Source organism: Temnothorax longispinosus, chromosome 1, assembly GCF_030848805.1.
Source record: "Temnothorax longispinosus isolate EJ_2023e chromosome 1, Tlon_JGU_v1, whole genome shotgun sequence".
Taxonomy (NCBI): domain Eukaryota; kingdom Metazoa; phylum Arthropoda; class Insecta; order Hymenoptera; family Formicidae; genus Temnothorax; species Temnothorax longispinosus.
This window is the reverse complement of record NC_092358.1, coordinates 27814742-27831455: the sequence shown is the minus strand read 5'-3', so window position 1 is coordinate 27831455 and position 16714 is coordinate 27814742. Positions and strand designations below refer to the sequence as shown.

At 40.4% G+C, this 16714-nt stretch overlaps 1 protein-coding gene across 1 annotated transcript in view; it reads right to left on the bottom strand.

The window, feature by feature from the left end:
* Nucleotides 1–16714, bottom strand: part of Kibra (WW and C2 domain containing protein kibra) — a 61565-nt gene that overhangs the window by 23418 nt on the left and 21433 nt on the right. The window contains exon 3 of the mRNA XM_071794831.1: nucleotides 16242–16336. Coding sequence (XP_071650932.1) covers nucleotides 16242–16336 — 95 coding nt within the window. The remainder of the gene's footprint in view (nucleotides 1–16241; nucleotides 16337–16714) is intronic.

Genomic DNA, 16714 nt, shown 5'->3' with positions numbered 1-16714 from the left:
TATCCCCCACCCGGCCGATTTACTCTCGGAAAAAATCTTGTTACTCATTGGACAGGAGGCTGAGGGAGCTTCAGAGGTATTTTACAGGCAGACCAGTTAGAAAAAATGGGCGGTATAATGAACATTCCTAGAGGGCGGAATTAGGAATACCGCAAGGAAGAAACATAACCGATTAAAGCATCACAATAATGGTTAGCAACAAATATCTCTAATTTAGGAAGAAAATTAGACACAATGTCACATGTTTTCGTGGCAGAAATTCGTTCGTAGTAAATATCTTTTTCGCTGTATTAAAAACGTAAGACACCTCTTGCGAAACCTCGTGACAGAATCCAACACGTAACAATCTCAATATCGTAGGGTGCGGAATTAAGAACAAGGGCGATATTAGGCACAGTTCCTCTAATGATAAAAAAGCAAAATTAATAATTTATGAGGTATTTTATACTTTAATGTTACAATAAAAATCAGAAGATATATCTCGCAAAGTACTGATGTTTTGATAAACTTTATGTTTAATATTCTTATGACATACTTCTATCAAAAAAATTGATCAGCGTTCTGCCATTTCTCCCGACATTCGCGAATACACGGTGCATTCTCGGCAAGGCCGTGATTCACAATCCACGCTATCACGATTTTCTGATATAGAAGATATATCTGCTCATTCACGAAGATTGTCTTATCACATGGCGCGACAAATTACAAAAAATTGTCCGATCGTCCTTGATGATAAGGATGCGATCCTCGATTCATCGATTCATACTGTACGCGTTCACCGTGTATTCTTCAGCGGTTATGTTAAAGAATTAAATATTTTCGCAACATGTGTCCATCTGGCTGCATGCGCTTATCGGGCACAGCGATCATTAAATTTATGTCCACAAAATTGAAAAAAATTTAATCGTAATAATCTTATGACAGGCTAAAGTATCCTGCATATCAGTTACATATATATGCAGACACAAAAGGTATATTAATTAATTACATTAATTATTATTATTTAATTATAGCTTTTTTTTAATAAATATTATTCGCATAATAAGCTAATAATTACGATGCATTAGTTAGTGATGTGTATTGAATGACAAAAAAAAAAATCTGAAATTCTCGAACAATCTAAAATTAATTTATCATCGACACCTTTGGCTCATTTTTCTGAATAACCAGGAATGACCATCTCCAATTTGAAATCCAATCTTGCTATCTTACAAACAAATCTCGCAAGAGGAAATTTATATCAAAATAAAAAAATAATGATTATATTAATCAATTGACATAATTTTATAGCAATAAAACAACTTTTATTATTCTTTATGCAACGATTCTGAAAATAGCCTGTTAGAAATTGCTCATCGTTTGTAGATATTTCACCTTATCAGTTTGATAACTTTAGACAAATTCTGCGAAATTCTATCGTCAGATTTATAAATAAATAAATATTATTTCTTTACTCGATATTTTTTGTCTATTTATTTCACACTTTATCTTCATTAAACATAACTATAAAGTATTAATACGCTATTATATAGCCTATAATAAAACGATGCAGTAAAATATCGTTTATTATAAATCACCTTTCATTTATTACAATCTAACAATTGATTTTTAAATCGATATCTATAAAAATTTAGAATATATATGAGAATAATTTTGCCGTCGTATGTATTTAAACGCTGCCTCGGAGAAAGTATCTGGTGAAGCTTCGATACTCATATAACGTTCGGTACCGCGCACGATTTGAGCGTCCGTGATCGCGCGGGGGAGATCGGAATCCCTTTCACGTCGAGAATGCGTATAACCCTTGCCGAGGGCCGCGGTTTTCGGAGAAATCGGGATCAGATATCCCGAGCATTCCACCGGGATGATTGTCGGGTGCTATATTGGGTCCCTCCCGCGAACCGCCTTATCATGGGGCCGCGACGGGGAACGTCAAAACATCGTCGGGAGCTATCTTGGACCCGAGAGCACGTTTAGCGCGAAGATCGTCGTGCAGTAGTCTTCTTATTACCAAGAATTTAACGTGATAGCCGCGTCATAGCCGCACAGGAATAGAATCGTGATAAACCCGTGTCGTCGTCGCGAATCGGCATACGTAGGCAGAGCTCAGCTATCGCGATACGGATTTTCTAAATACAGAAATACCAATTTTTGCTCTTCACGAAAAGATTTTTACATTTTTTACTTTTCCATACTATCATAAAAAGCCAAGATATCCTTTTGACGACTAATTCTTTGGCCAATTCGCCCTAAAAATATTGAGGAAGATCATAGTTTGTGTTTCACTTTTTTAATCTCATATATCTTTGTAATTATGCCTCGAATTAAAATGAAAGTAGATCCTATCTGAAATTGATTGGAATGTTGTTTTGCTATTCGGTTCTCAAAAGTTTATTATTCGTAAATGATTCTTTGTTTTCTTAATCGCATGTACCTCGAAAGTTAGATATATCGATATTTCTGCAAAGAAGATATGGATTTCAAGGAATTTACCATTAAAAAAGAATATCGGATAGACGAGTGAAAGATCGAAGATCAAACAGTGACACGCTGTTTGTAGATATCACATTTCTCGATTATTTCCGTTACTCTGAGTGCAGTTACTGATCAATATGATCACTTGACGATAAATGATGTGCAGCAGGCACTGAATTGTATTACAAAAATTTCAAGCTTCAGATAATAGAACAATAGCTTCGAGTGAAAAGACAATGCGTGGTCTTACTAGGATTAATCGTCATTTATATTTTGAAGACGCGATTGTCACGGGTTCGATCCGATCGTCACGCAAGAAGTAGCAGAACGTCGTCGTCCCGAGGCATTTTCGCGGATACAGGAATAGACAGTAGTAGTCCCGGATACGAATTTGGAACGTAGCGACGTTAGTTGCTCGTTATCGCGCGGCTATAGAGGCGATAGCGTCTCGATAATCACGCTTCGTGCATTCCTGGCTCGATAAGATAGCAGCAGCCGGTCGTGACTCAATTTTCGCTCGCTTACCAAGTCTGCCCACGTGTACATTTATGCGCGAAAATGCGCTCGCCAGGCTCGCCTGATAGCCACGAAATGTGCACACATACGTATCCGGCAGAAATGCTGATTCTTTCGGTATATGAGTGCCACACTCGCGCACAACGCGCATCAGCAACACATACACAGAGTTTCCAAGAGCACGGCGCGCCGTTTGATCCGACGAAGTCAGTTGGCAACAAATTACACGCCGAGGCATAAACCCGACCCAATGAATGTCATCGCCAGGATAACCATCCTACTTGTGTGTTGCCAATGATATAATTTCTCTAGCCGGACGTCGAACTCTATCGCGCTCGCCACATGTCAGTGGCCCACGCGGCCGGCGCGCATAGCATCTAAGGTCAATCCCCGGAGGTTAAACCACCGATAAAGTTTGGTACTCAAAGCGTTAATAGAGATTAAAGTAGCGCACTAGAGATTATCCCGTATCATTTGAATGCAAATTAGTATAGAAATCTCCGATTTTAAATAAAAATTAATATGTTGATCTTAATTATTTCAAACGACTAATAAATAAGTGTTATATTAATAATTAATATATAAGTAACATTGGTAAATACTATAACGATCCAAGTGATTCGAGGGAGTAATAAGTATTTAATTTAACGCGTGATGTTCATTTAATTATACATATTGCTACCGCGTAATGTACTTGCGAGTCGCTATATAAACATATGGAATAATCTTTGATCTATCAATATTCGTACTCAAAAATATTTAAAAAATCTAAGAATTGTAAGACCCAAAATCCTTGTAATTCTCTAGAGGCGTCCATAGAATCTATACGGAAGTGGAGTAAACGAACTCCGAACTGGCAAAAGCTACTCTGCTACCGCGAACTTCCCGATGACTTGACTCGGCGAGAGCAAAAAGGACTTGGAGAATTCCTCTCGTCTTCCTTTTGCATATCTAACGAGACCACGCTTGCGACGTTCCAAAAATCCAAACTGCAGAGAGAAAGAGAGAGAGAGCATGACGCGCTATAAAGAGACGCGAAGACAGAGGCACATCAAAGGGAGTTTGAGAAAGCGAGAGAAACACAGAGGGACGGTAGGAGAAAGAAGGGAGAGAAAGAGAGAAGCGTGAAATTCCGTCGGATCTCTAAAAATAGTTTCTTACAAAAAGGAAGAATAACACCAGTACGCATATATCTGGTCTTCTGGTAAAAGCGTAGGCCTATTTATGTATCGCCCAGTAGAGATGGAATCCCGATCCCTTCGTATGGTCGTTAACATTGTTTGTCCCGAAGGAAGGAGAACCGTAGGAATGTGAAAAGCCACGCCAGCACAAACGGCCGATCTCTTCGCGGTTAATTCCGAGTCTCTCGCAGACGTCGAAATGGCAAAACGATCTGGGAATTTCGCGCGGTATTCTCAAAAACAAAAAAAGAGATGAGAAACTCGGAAATGATCGCACCAAAGCGCGAGAAGGTAGCCTTCGCTCGCGAGCAACCCCTCTGTTTTGTAAGTTATATATACGAAAAGAGAGGTTTACATTGAATAATTAATGATGCAGCCTTCTCGCCGTGCGAGTTACTAAATCACATTTTTTAATTACAAGAATAGTCATGTGTAACTTGCAAATACTGCAAATCTCTATAGTTTTTATATAAATTAGCGTAAAATAATAATATTAATAGTAAAAATTTTCTGTTTTAGTAGGAAAAAAAAATATAAATTTTCTAATTAAACTTTGCAAAAGTTATACTTATAATTTTTGTTTGAACAAAAGACAGCAAAGACAGACTCGACGAATTGAATATAGAATTTGGGTAAGCTGAAGGAGGTAAAAGCGAACGAGTCAGGGCGCAGGGAGCGCGGAAAGCGTGATAAGAACAGCGCTTTGCGGATGGTAGATACCGATGAACGAGTCGAATTCTTTCCGCCCCGGCAACACGTGGGAATTTCGCGGCATGCCCTCGGTTCACCTCCTGGGAAAGACAAAAATAATTGTGGAAGAACGGGAAGCCGAGCGAATGTGCAGAAAAAGATGTACATCGAGCACGAGCGAGCTCCAAGAGGAACGAGCGGATACATCCGATTTCGAAAAGGAAGAGAGGGCATTTAAGACACCTGGAAACTCACTGGAACAATATCGGTAGCTTTTAAAGACGTGAAGAACGTGCAAGGAACTTCACGACAATAGTCGCGTTTGACTCATTAATTTGATATACTTGGCGTCTATCGGGACAGTACTGGATTTCGATTTCAAGAATACTGGTATAATTTCGCTGAATTCAATTTCCGACACTAAAAATACGATACTATAGAGGACTTTTCAAACATCGCGTTTCTCTCGTCTGTGAATAAGCTCATTATCGGATGCTTTCGGCATCTCTAATGAATATCAACTCAGCAAAATTGTATCGGCATTAATCTTTGCTTCGCTCGTTCGAAATTAGCCGAACAGCAAAACAAGATAAGAAGTATGACGTTCTCGACGTCTGTCATGTTTATAACGTGCGCGGCAGTTTTTTCTTAAACGGTGACCCACACGAAGATACTTCCATGCGGTGATACTTTGTATCCAAAGAATAAAGTGTCTCCGATATGTATAAGATTTAGGGGAAAAAAAAATATTTTTCAAGGATAGGAAAGGTCTTTGAAAAGAAACATAAGAGAGAAGTCGTTAAAACATCCAAATATTCGACAGCGGAAATAAAGGATCGCTGGCATCCCCGGCGGCGCGAAAGGAGCATCATCTCGGCGAGTTTGGAGAAGCGACGGACGGTAGCGTATCCGCAGTATCCGCTCATTCCGACGCGATCGTACGCCCTCGGCAATCCTCGTGGCTCTCCGTGGCGTCACTTCGTGGACCGCCTGGGGGCCCTACGAGAGCGTAACACCGGTAGCTACCATGCCAAAAGGGTCCCATGGTGCGAGTTACGCGAGACCGGGAGAAAGAGAGACAAGCGGAAAAATAAAAGAAAGAGCGGGGTTAAAGAGAGAGAACGAGAGGGAAGAAGGGGGGAAGGAACCTGCGGAGGACGTTGGCGTCGGGGAGAAACGGGAGGGAAGGGAAGATGGAGAAAGGGCGAAATATCCGAGAGAGGAGGGGAGGGAGGAAGAGGGACTAAAACGACAGGGATCCAGGGGGAACCGGCATCTTTTCTTCGCGATGTATTGATGCTCGAAAGAACGGCGTTAAGGCCCCTCTCTCCCTCCCAACCGCCAACCACGACGCGGAGCCGGTGGGCCCAACAACGGGGGAGAGGGCCGAGAGGGGAGCCAGCAACGGCGCGGCGGAGAGCAGGAGAGGGCGGATTCGAGAGGACGGGAGACATTCCAATCTCTCGTGGCAAGCCTGCTTGCCTGCCTGCCTGGCTTGCCTGCCTGTTCCCTCGCTCGCTTGTCTGCTCGCCGCTTGCCAAGTCACCGTCCTAAAGCCGGCCCACGCTACACCGAGTGGCACACGGACGATCGTAACCGTATAGAATCTCCCGGGCTATCAGGCCGATCGATTTTTATTTCGGGATGACGATGAATCGTATACAGTTGAAGAATCTGCTAGAAATGGTTTGAAATTGGAAGCGTGATGCGCACGAAAATGACTCGTGAGAAACTCTAGCATAAGCCCCATTTAATTCAGTAACGCTCTCTTTTTTCTGAACTTGCGATGAAACGGATAAACACCAAATAGTTACGTATTTCGGAGAGAGAAAGTGGGAAGAAGTACAGAAAGTACAACTAAAAAAAAAATATGTATTTAAAAAGATCGAAATAAATCTTTAAAGATTTAAAAATTAAATATATTTTTCATTATTCTTTTGATAACAAATAATAATTTAACCGATAGAAAAACCTTGCCTCTCTCTCTCTCTCTCTCTCTCTCTCTCTCGAGGTAATTCGTTCTGTCAATAATAGAAACTTTATATGTGGTTTGTATATACCAGCTAGTATATAAAGAATGCATTTCGATTATTATGCGCGCGTTGTCGAGCACATTCTTTCGTAGCCGAGCATTGACGCATACATGATAAGTTGCGACGCAGAAATCGAACTGGAACGCGCAGCATATAAATGTACATCTCCAAGTACGCTTTCAATACATGTGAAAAAGTGAGACGAGGCGCACAATGCAGCGTAGCATACGCCGCGCTGCAGAGATCCAGTTACAAAGAACGAATCTGCTTTCACATTTATCGAATTCCAACGCCGTTCGTTCCTTCGTTCGTTCTGCATACCGCGCTACCGAGAATCCCGTCCCGAATGATTTTGCGAGGTCGAAGCGAACGTTGTTGTGACATGTTGCCCACATGGTCAACGACGACGAAAGGACAATACAATATGTTTCGAAACGACTGTATGGCCTTTCAATGGCAGATTCGTTAACCAATTCGAGTCGGGCGAGATACCAATAACTTTCGCATTGTAACAAGCTAAGAGGAAAAAAAGCTTCAATTAGGAATTTATACAAAATTATACAGATACATGTCAAAGTTACTAGGGTAAAAATTTAAGAATTTACAAAATAATTTTTATCATATTTTTGCCATCGATTCAATTTTACCAAAGTCAAAGAACATTCAGCGATTTTTTAACGAAATTTCTTGGTAAGGAATAATTATAGAATTTCCTGGAGGAAATTCTTATAACATCTTACATATATGTATATATAGTCTCGCGATCAACTCAAAGTGCATTTTGATATTTTACGTATTTTAGAAATTTACAAATCTTATTCCTATCTCAAAATTGAAGGATAGTATCGAAAAGAAAATATGTTTCATCGAAATAAATAATTTATGTCTTCTAATCAAATAAATAACTCTCTTGCGTATCCTTTGGGTGGTTCTATCCCCTTATAATTGTACATCGAGGAACCTACTCAATTTTTATTTATGCCGAGTAGACAACGATCGTATTCCAATGATATTCATCTGCGTCTACGATAATAAATATTCATCGTTCAGAATAATATATAACAGAAATTTCATCGTCTTTGGACATTAAAGGAAATACGACATATGCATACGACAGATGTGTAATTAATTATAGCGATTCGATGGCGATTAGGCGGCGCCAGCAGAAATCGGCGAGGACCGGTCGTGGAGGATGATGTCAATGACTTCGAAGAATCGAATTCGAATCGTTATGAGAGGCACATAAATATATATACATATACATGTAAAAACGCAATATACGTATTCGCACGAATACTCTGTTGAAGAGATTGCATGCGATAAGTGCATTATGTGTGCCGGACATTATGCTGAAACTCACATTCTTATCTGGTGTCCTAATGGAACCTCGTCGTCTAGTATCATTTGCGATTTCTTGTTCCTTCGATTAAAAAAAACAGCGATCTGCGACGATACCACTGTCGAAACGAGTAATCTTCTTCCTCGGTGTTTTTTTTTCCGTATCACCGAAAGGAAGAGACAGATGGTCACACAAGTTAGACGAAACATCCTGTATATATAGCTTCCCTCGAATTTTACGCGCAGCGGTCGCCCATTTCGAGGTTAATCCTCGGATAATCTTGGAAATGCAATTATTTGTACTCGATACACTCGTACGATACGCTACCCCCGGGTCCGACGGACCAGAAAACGTCACACCTGTCGGTTGCGTTTTGAAAGCGACAGGTCAACCGGCGAGCCGGTTCCTATTTGCAGAGGGAGTCATCGCGACGTTTCCCGTTTCGCTGGTACCCGGGAACGCTCGTGGAGCGGATCATTGGGCCTGGTCAGTGACGAAGGGAACGCGTGACGTGGCTGTCAACCCGAAACCCGCGATCAACCCTCTTGGGCCCGGTTGTGCGCGCGCGCGTATTGGGAACGATTTCGAGAACCGATAGAATGCCGAGCGAGACGACAAGGCTGGCCGTCGACTTCTTTTACCTGCTGCACTTTAAATTCACACCCGGGGTCCCGGGGTCCCGGGGTCCCGGGGTACCAGGTCCCGGGACGTACGGGAGAGAGTTCGACTACGACAAAACACGCACAACGTGCACGTCGTCGGTCGGAGAGGAGAGTTTGGCCATAACAACGTCGAGGGCTGCATGCCAGCGTGGTGGATGGACAACAACAAACTCTCGGCGATCAGTCTTCTTCTTTTCTCAGAATTTCTCAAAATTTCTAAATTCAGATAATAGGAACGATAAAAAATAGCTATTTTTCGCGCGTATTGCGTGTGTATATACACGCGCCGCGTTTGGCAATCGCGCGCCCTCGTATTCGAGCGTTCCCGGAATTTTTTGCCAGAAATAAAAGGTTTAAATTGGGAAACATTGGCACACGCTGGGCGATTCACGCTGGCAGCCGCATCGGCGACGACGGCGACGACGGCGCGGCGGCGACGGACGGCAGGGACGGCGGGAGACATATGTAAGTTGAAACATCAAGTCGGGGAACGAGGAACGAGTCCCGAGACGGCGGGAAAAAACGTACGCGACGCGCGTACACGCCGGCCGGCCCGAAAGAATGAAATTCCCCGATCGATCGATCGAACAGACGGACGGAAGGGAACGAAACGAACGAGCGCGGCAGGCCAGGAAAGGAACGAATGAGGAGAGGGAACGAAGAAAGTCCGGGCACCTGCGCTTTCGAACGAGATCCGCGATATGATTTACGGCATCGAGGCATTCGCAGTTTCCTCCGGCGGTGTCATAATCGGTTTTGTATCTGTCCGCGCGAGAGAGCCGACGAGCGGTACGGGCCGAGCGGGCAAAAATAAATGGCAATTAACATTCCTCTGGCATCTCGCTGCCTCTCGACGGGGCATCACGGAGAGCCGGGAGAGAAAGAGAGAAATGGAGGGGAGAGGACCGAGAGAGAAAGAGAGATATAAAGAGAAAGAGAAGTGGGATGCTGCGCTGCTCGGGGCCTCCGGACGGGGCCCGCAGCATGCAGCGGGGTGGGGGTGTAAGAAACGGGGCCCGCGCGCCTCTAGGAGGCCGGCAAAGCCAGGCAAAGCGCGACCTGTCCGTCCGTCCGTCCGAAAAATGTCAGATTCGAGCCAGGGACGCTCTTGCGTTACGGCGCACGAAATTCGTGGAATTCCTGGACCGCGAGGTCGCCCAGACTTTCGAGTCTTTCTCTCTCGACAGATTACGGGGACGCTGACGATACTGCGATACTATACGAGTATCGATACTTTCACCTCAAAATCTCGATTACTTTTTAACACGGGTGTCACCGAAGGGAACCGATTGTTTATGGCTTTTTTTTAATGATGGTAATAGATCGTAAATTATTAGTTTTAAAACTTTTGTAATTATTCGCACACGCGTGTGTTTTTGAGGAATGTTACGGTATTGCAATTGTCTAGATGTAAAAAAAAATTAGGACATTAATAACTGCATCAACATTTTCGTCACTGTAGCTTCGCTATTATCGACTAATAAATGTTACAGCATCACAATTACTTTAGGTATAGAGATAAAAAATTACCACTTAATTAATAAGATTTTTTCTTATAATCACATTTCAATTTACATGTTATCGTTGAATAATGTTACGTCACACACACAATTACTCTACTTGACACTAAGTATCAAAAGGATACATACTAAGAAGATATTGATATTTTTTCTTGTGCCGTGATTAGAGGTTGTAAATTTTTCTAGTTTTTCCATCTCGAAATGCTCGCGAATACCGTGGAAATCGCGGATTGAGATAAGCCACGATCGCACACGGAACGAACGCGAGATTTATGGTTTGGTAATTATTCAGTACTCGGGGATGGGTTTTACTAATCATTCATCGTACATAGACGCGATACCGCTAGATGGTGAAATGCCATTATATCCCGTAGAACGATTAGTTCCAGGAACAAACAGTCGCTTAATCCAAGCATTAGATATACGAGCAATAATAGATATTTACGTTTCTGCATGCAGCTTATTGTCAGTATTCATTAATGCTGATCAATTTTAAACGCGTTTCTTTTTCTTGCGCTATACTAATTTCGCAACGGTAGCGATACGAAATGAATAAGAGACTGACGTATTATAGAATGGCGTAACTTTGGGTACATTTCCTTCAATCAAGGTTAATCGTGGCGTCTTCGCCAATTCTTATCTATATAAACTTTCGAAATTCCTGAAGATTGCGTCATAATCCTCTCATGAGCGCACTCGGCGTGGCCACTCGTCAAAATACGGAAAGTCATCATGGAAACGTCGTTCGCGAATTAAATTCTTTTTTAGCATTTTATTTAATCTATACGATGAATCTTCCATGTAATCATTCATATTTCAACAGAATAAATCATGAAAAAATATAGTCATAAAAATTATACAAAACAAATCGCAATGTAATAAATTTTGGCAGTAAGAGAAAAAAAGAGTGGAAAAAGTATGTCACTTCGATTCTGAAAAACGCTACAAATCGTAAATTTTAGAAATACTGACAATGTCAAAAACGAAGGGAATATATAAGATGGCTAAATATAAGAATCGCGCAAAATGTGTTTCACTCCCGTTCCGATCATAAATTCAATGACGCCGTGTTGACTCAGATATCATTGATTTATTATCCTGCACAAAAGTATCACGTGCAGATTCGCCTGACATATGTATATGCGCTTCGCATCAGAGCAATGTTATGTGCAAATCGACTCGAATATATCGGCGACAAACATTTGAATCATCCACAATATCCACATCTATGTCACTCCTTCAGGGTCTCTGACTTTCTTTGACTTTACATAAAATATAACAGGCGGTAATATTTATAATAAAAGAACATATATACTTATATTGAAAGAGACAATGTACCTAAAATGCTGCACCGAGAAAAAAATATTTAAATCTAAAAATATATATATTTAGGTGGCTGCCAATAGCTTATTTACTTAATATAATACACATATTTATTTAGAATTACATATTTTTACTTAATTTAAATAAAAATATCTAATTCTAAAAAAATATATGCATCTATTATATTAAGTAAATAAGCTATTGGCAGCCACCTAAATAAATATTTTTTTTCTCAGTGTGTGTTCGTCTAAAAATTGAATTTAAGTAATTCTTAAAAACAACATATACATCATAATGTACATCAAACTTGAGTCAGGTGGATCAGGAAGCTGAGTAACAACTGTATAATAATCGCGATAATAATATATAGATTTTCAACACCCACGTTACGTAACGGATAACCAGAACGTTTTTTGCGTCATCGAAAGAGCAAATTTTCTGTCGTACACATCGCGGCGCCGAGCCGCGATGAGACGCTACTGGCCCCACGGCTTATCCGTCGCTGGACGAGCGCGGAGAGCCTCGGCACGATGCCGGAGAGGAGACGAGAGGAGCGGGTAAGAGAAAGAGAGAAGAGAACGGGCAGCGGAGAGGGCTATTTGCATCGGAATGCAAGCCCCGACTCTCCGCGTTACGCTCGCGCGCGAGTGTGTACGCACGCACGCACGCACGCATGCATCGTATGCGTATGACGCGTGTGTATACGCGTGAAACTCCCAAGGAAGGAAGCCGCGAAGTTCCTCCGATGCCTCCGAGTCCCTCACGTGAAACTACTCCCAGGCGCCGTGGTTTCGCGTGCGAATACGCTTCCGCGGAAAAGTTTACCGCGCGTTTCCCGAAAGAAAAAATCTACTTATTAGTAGAGATCCGCATTGATGAAAAATTATCTATCTACTTTATCGATTATGATCATTGATTGCCTCTATTTAATTGAAGTAACATTACTCTTGCCCTGGATCAACTTTTGAAAATTAAAACAGATAAATCTTTACAGCATAAGTTTCACGATAATATCCTAAAATTACAACAATTTTGTTCTATAACGCGATAAAAAATTCCAATCATTTATAAAAATGTTTTTTAAATCGAGTAGCAATAGAACAGATTGTAAATTGAATAGAATGTACGTTATAAATTATTTATTATAGAACTAAAAAAGGAAAATCTGCAATTCTTATCTATGGGTTTTGAGAAATATGTAAGAGGAAAAAATTCTGCGATCGTATCGGCGTTGTGTATCTTTGATGGGAACGTTGCTCGGAATATTTCAAGAATTTTAAGAATGTAAGAACCCACACATTATCTCTTGGCAGCGATCTGGGTTTGGATATCTTATTTCCCACGCATACATACGCACGCGAGGATTATACCGCGTTGCTTGTTAATTTGTGACGCGAAAGGATGTATCCGCACCGCCGCGCCGAGGATACACGCACTATACCACTCCCGCGTAAACATGTTTACTCCAATAAACGTGTTTGCACCCGAAACACGGTGAATTTTATAGATGCTAGGAAACTCAATAAACCGATTAATGGATCAATGACGCAAACGATAAATTATTGAACATTGTATTGTACGGTCAGTGGTCTCTCGAGTTGCTTAATCCCGTGACCATAAAGGCGAGTCCGCGAGAAATCTTGCGAATGCTTGAAGTTCTTAGCATACCTTAGAACCTTAGCTTAGCAATGAAATTTCCAGATTGGTAATACCACATTAAAAAAAAATACAAATTAAACTTACAAAATTGTAGAAAATGCAAACTTGATTCAAAGAAAACCAATTTCTTTATTCAAGTGTTTATGTTCCTTAATTTAGCGAACGGAGTAGAATTTTAATCTCATAATTATATTCTACGATCTCTGGCATTCTCTTGGAATTGAAAAAATTTCAGTTTTAATTAAAACCGTAAAAAAATTATTAAATTGTTTATCGTAAATATAAATTTGTATGAATTTATTCATTCAGGTAGTATAAAAGATTGGATATTTATATTCTTCGAAACTGAACTTTCTTCACAAAAAGAGGCAGACGCAGTGTGCGTAAACGCGAGAAACAGTTTAGTCTACGAACTTTGCCGCGTGGTTGCACAGCGTGAAATTCGCCCAATTTAGGAGGACAAATATGCCTTATCCGGTATAGAGATATAAACAAAGCAATTTAACTTCTCTTTCTGTATACTAAACTTTTTTTTTATAGTAAATTCTTTTTGGAGATGGTATATAATTCCTACTTCCTCGAAAATATATGCAAATTTAAAATAATATATATATTAACACATATTTCATACATTTTTCTTCGTCGAATCTGCATTAATAATCGAGGCAGCCTTGACTCAAAATTTCATTTATTAACGTTAATTTTTTGTGTTTACGTAAAAACGTTGAATGCGGAAGTGATCGAAATATTTCGTGTAACAAATTACTTGAACATTTCAAGAAAAATTTAATTTTAAAATAAGATTCTAATTTCAGTATTCCTGCTTATCTGTAACTTATCGTTTCTGTATTTTTTCTTACAATTAGCTTAATGATGGGAACCCTATTAAAATATGTATTCTCTTTAATTTTTTTTTTTACATAGATCTCCCTCTTAAACTAGTTTTTAAGTTACGAGTTTCTTTTCTCTTCCTTTGATATTACCTTCAGATTGAGATTGGTTACATTAATTTTCTAGCTTTAAACCTGAATACATGCCAAAGAGTTTTAGAAGAATATAAATGCTCTTTCAAGATCTCAACTTCGGTCCCTTTATTATTATCAACAATAGTTATTCTCGCTTGAGAAGAAAGTATTCTTCCTAAGAAGCTTCTGAATAATAAGTTACCTGCTTGTCAGCTTGTATTTCCTACAATGCATCTAACTACTATTTCCCACTAAAGAAATTCCGCGAATTTCCTAGTCTATATTTTTTTGCCCGCTTCCGTATTTACATATTTTTCTCTCTTATACCATACACTGAGGTAATTTCAGGCAATGTTACTGTTAAAAAATTAACATATCACATAAAAATATATTTTATTACATTAACATTAATGTCGTCATAAATATATTTAATCGTAAATGTCAATTAATATTAAATTCTATTTGAAAATATAACTATATTTTTCTCTGATACTGCAAGAAATTCATTCCTATTTATTATCAAGATTTTTTACGCGTATCATATTTTTCCGAAATAACTATCGAGGTAAAGTTTTCATCAATTTTAACTACACAATTTAAGCAGAAAGGAAAATGTGGAATATTTCTCGTGCAATCGGCTAAAATATCTTGCTTCTTCGAGATCAGGCGAATTTCACGCTGTACGTCACGGCGAGAGAGCAGCTGTCGACGACGAGACGACGAGACGACGACCACGGCGACGATGGCGAGAGACGAGAGGGGCTCTCGGACGCGAGGGATCCCGAAACTAGAATTGCGTGGCCCCAGCCACATAGGCAATCTCTCGAAAATCGACGATGACATCATGGCTGCAGTATTTCGCCCGAAATAAATATACCGTACATCGACATTCCTCCCCGTCCACCCGAAACCCGCGTCGCCGGCATCGCCGTCGATAAATATTATTATCGTATCTTTCGTTTGCTCTGGGATTAAAGCTGGTCCTCTCCTCCTCCCTTTCTCTTCCTCTCTCTCTCTCTCTCTCTCTCTCTCTCTTTCGCGCTCTCTCCGCCCTCCCCCCTCTCACCTGGTGCACATTCCATCAAAAATTCGTAACGCAACTGCGCGTGACGTAAGAGCATTCCGGCGCGGGTCCAGACTGGCGTCAACGACGGAATACCAAAGTACCTCTCTTCGCTCGCGAACATTCGGAATTAGCTACCTGCCGCGATCCTTCAACTATCGCCGAAAAAATCTCCAACGTCGCAGCAACGCGACGGAATCATATACACGACTGTATATATGCATATATGTAGGTTTAATACACACAGAATTAACATGTAATTTCTCGATAAAAATACATAGAGATTACAATAAAAAAAATTATAATAAAATAAGGGAAACGTAAAAATGTCAGTCCCCCATTTTGCTTATACGATATTCTTTTCGGGAATTCTTCCTGACAATCGCGAGGCGCAAATCACGCGACCGCGAGAAAAATGTATCACAGATTCCCAGGTGGCATCACACATTAATCTGCGTGCGTGTGTATATGCGCATATAATATGCACATCCTACCGGGATACATGCAGGGGGACGGAACGCGGTTAATCGCGTGTTAATCTACGCCGTCGCGCTTGTGGTATACGAGGGTACGCCGAATGACCGGAAGTAACATGATTTCTCACGGACTAACTTCCTGCCGCCCTCGTCGACCCTCGTTGAAATTCCACCAGTTTCTCCCCCTCGCTCCCCCACGTCCGTTTTAATCTCGGCGGAATGAGGTTCATCGACACGGCGGGGACGTCGGAGACGCGGCGATTAACGGATCAATTCCACTTTTACGGATAGACGGATTTAAGCGAAAAAATTTATGATCAATTGTTTTCTGTTACTTACCTCGAGTACGTCATGTGCGGTCTTCACATACTCGCGAAGCATGTTTTCTTGAATGGTTCGCCATTCTTGCCTTGGATCTTCCAGTTGAGTTGTCTCTGCAAATGTTAAAACCAATGACACGATTAAAACAAAGAACCTTGTCTCATTAATTATCGATGCTCGCGGCATTCTTAGCAAATTCTTAGAGAATATTTTTCTCAGAACAAAAATTATCCTATTGGTTTATATTATTTTAATGCATATGCATATAATAAATGTCATATTATTGTTACTATTAATAATATAACTACATTAATAAAAAAAATGTAGTATAAACATGATTAATCAATATTACAATTATTATAAATAATTATTAAACTTTAATTAAAAATAACGTAATATCTTGAAAAATTAAAAATAACGTAGAGAAATGTCCCCTGTTATGAAATAGATTCCTAATATGCGATAGCGAGGTTTCTGCTAAACTAAGAGGT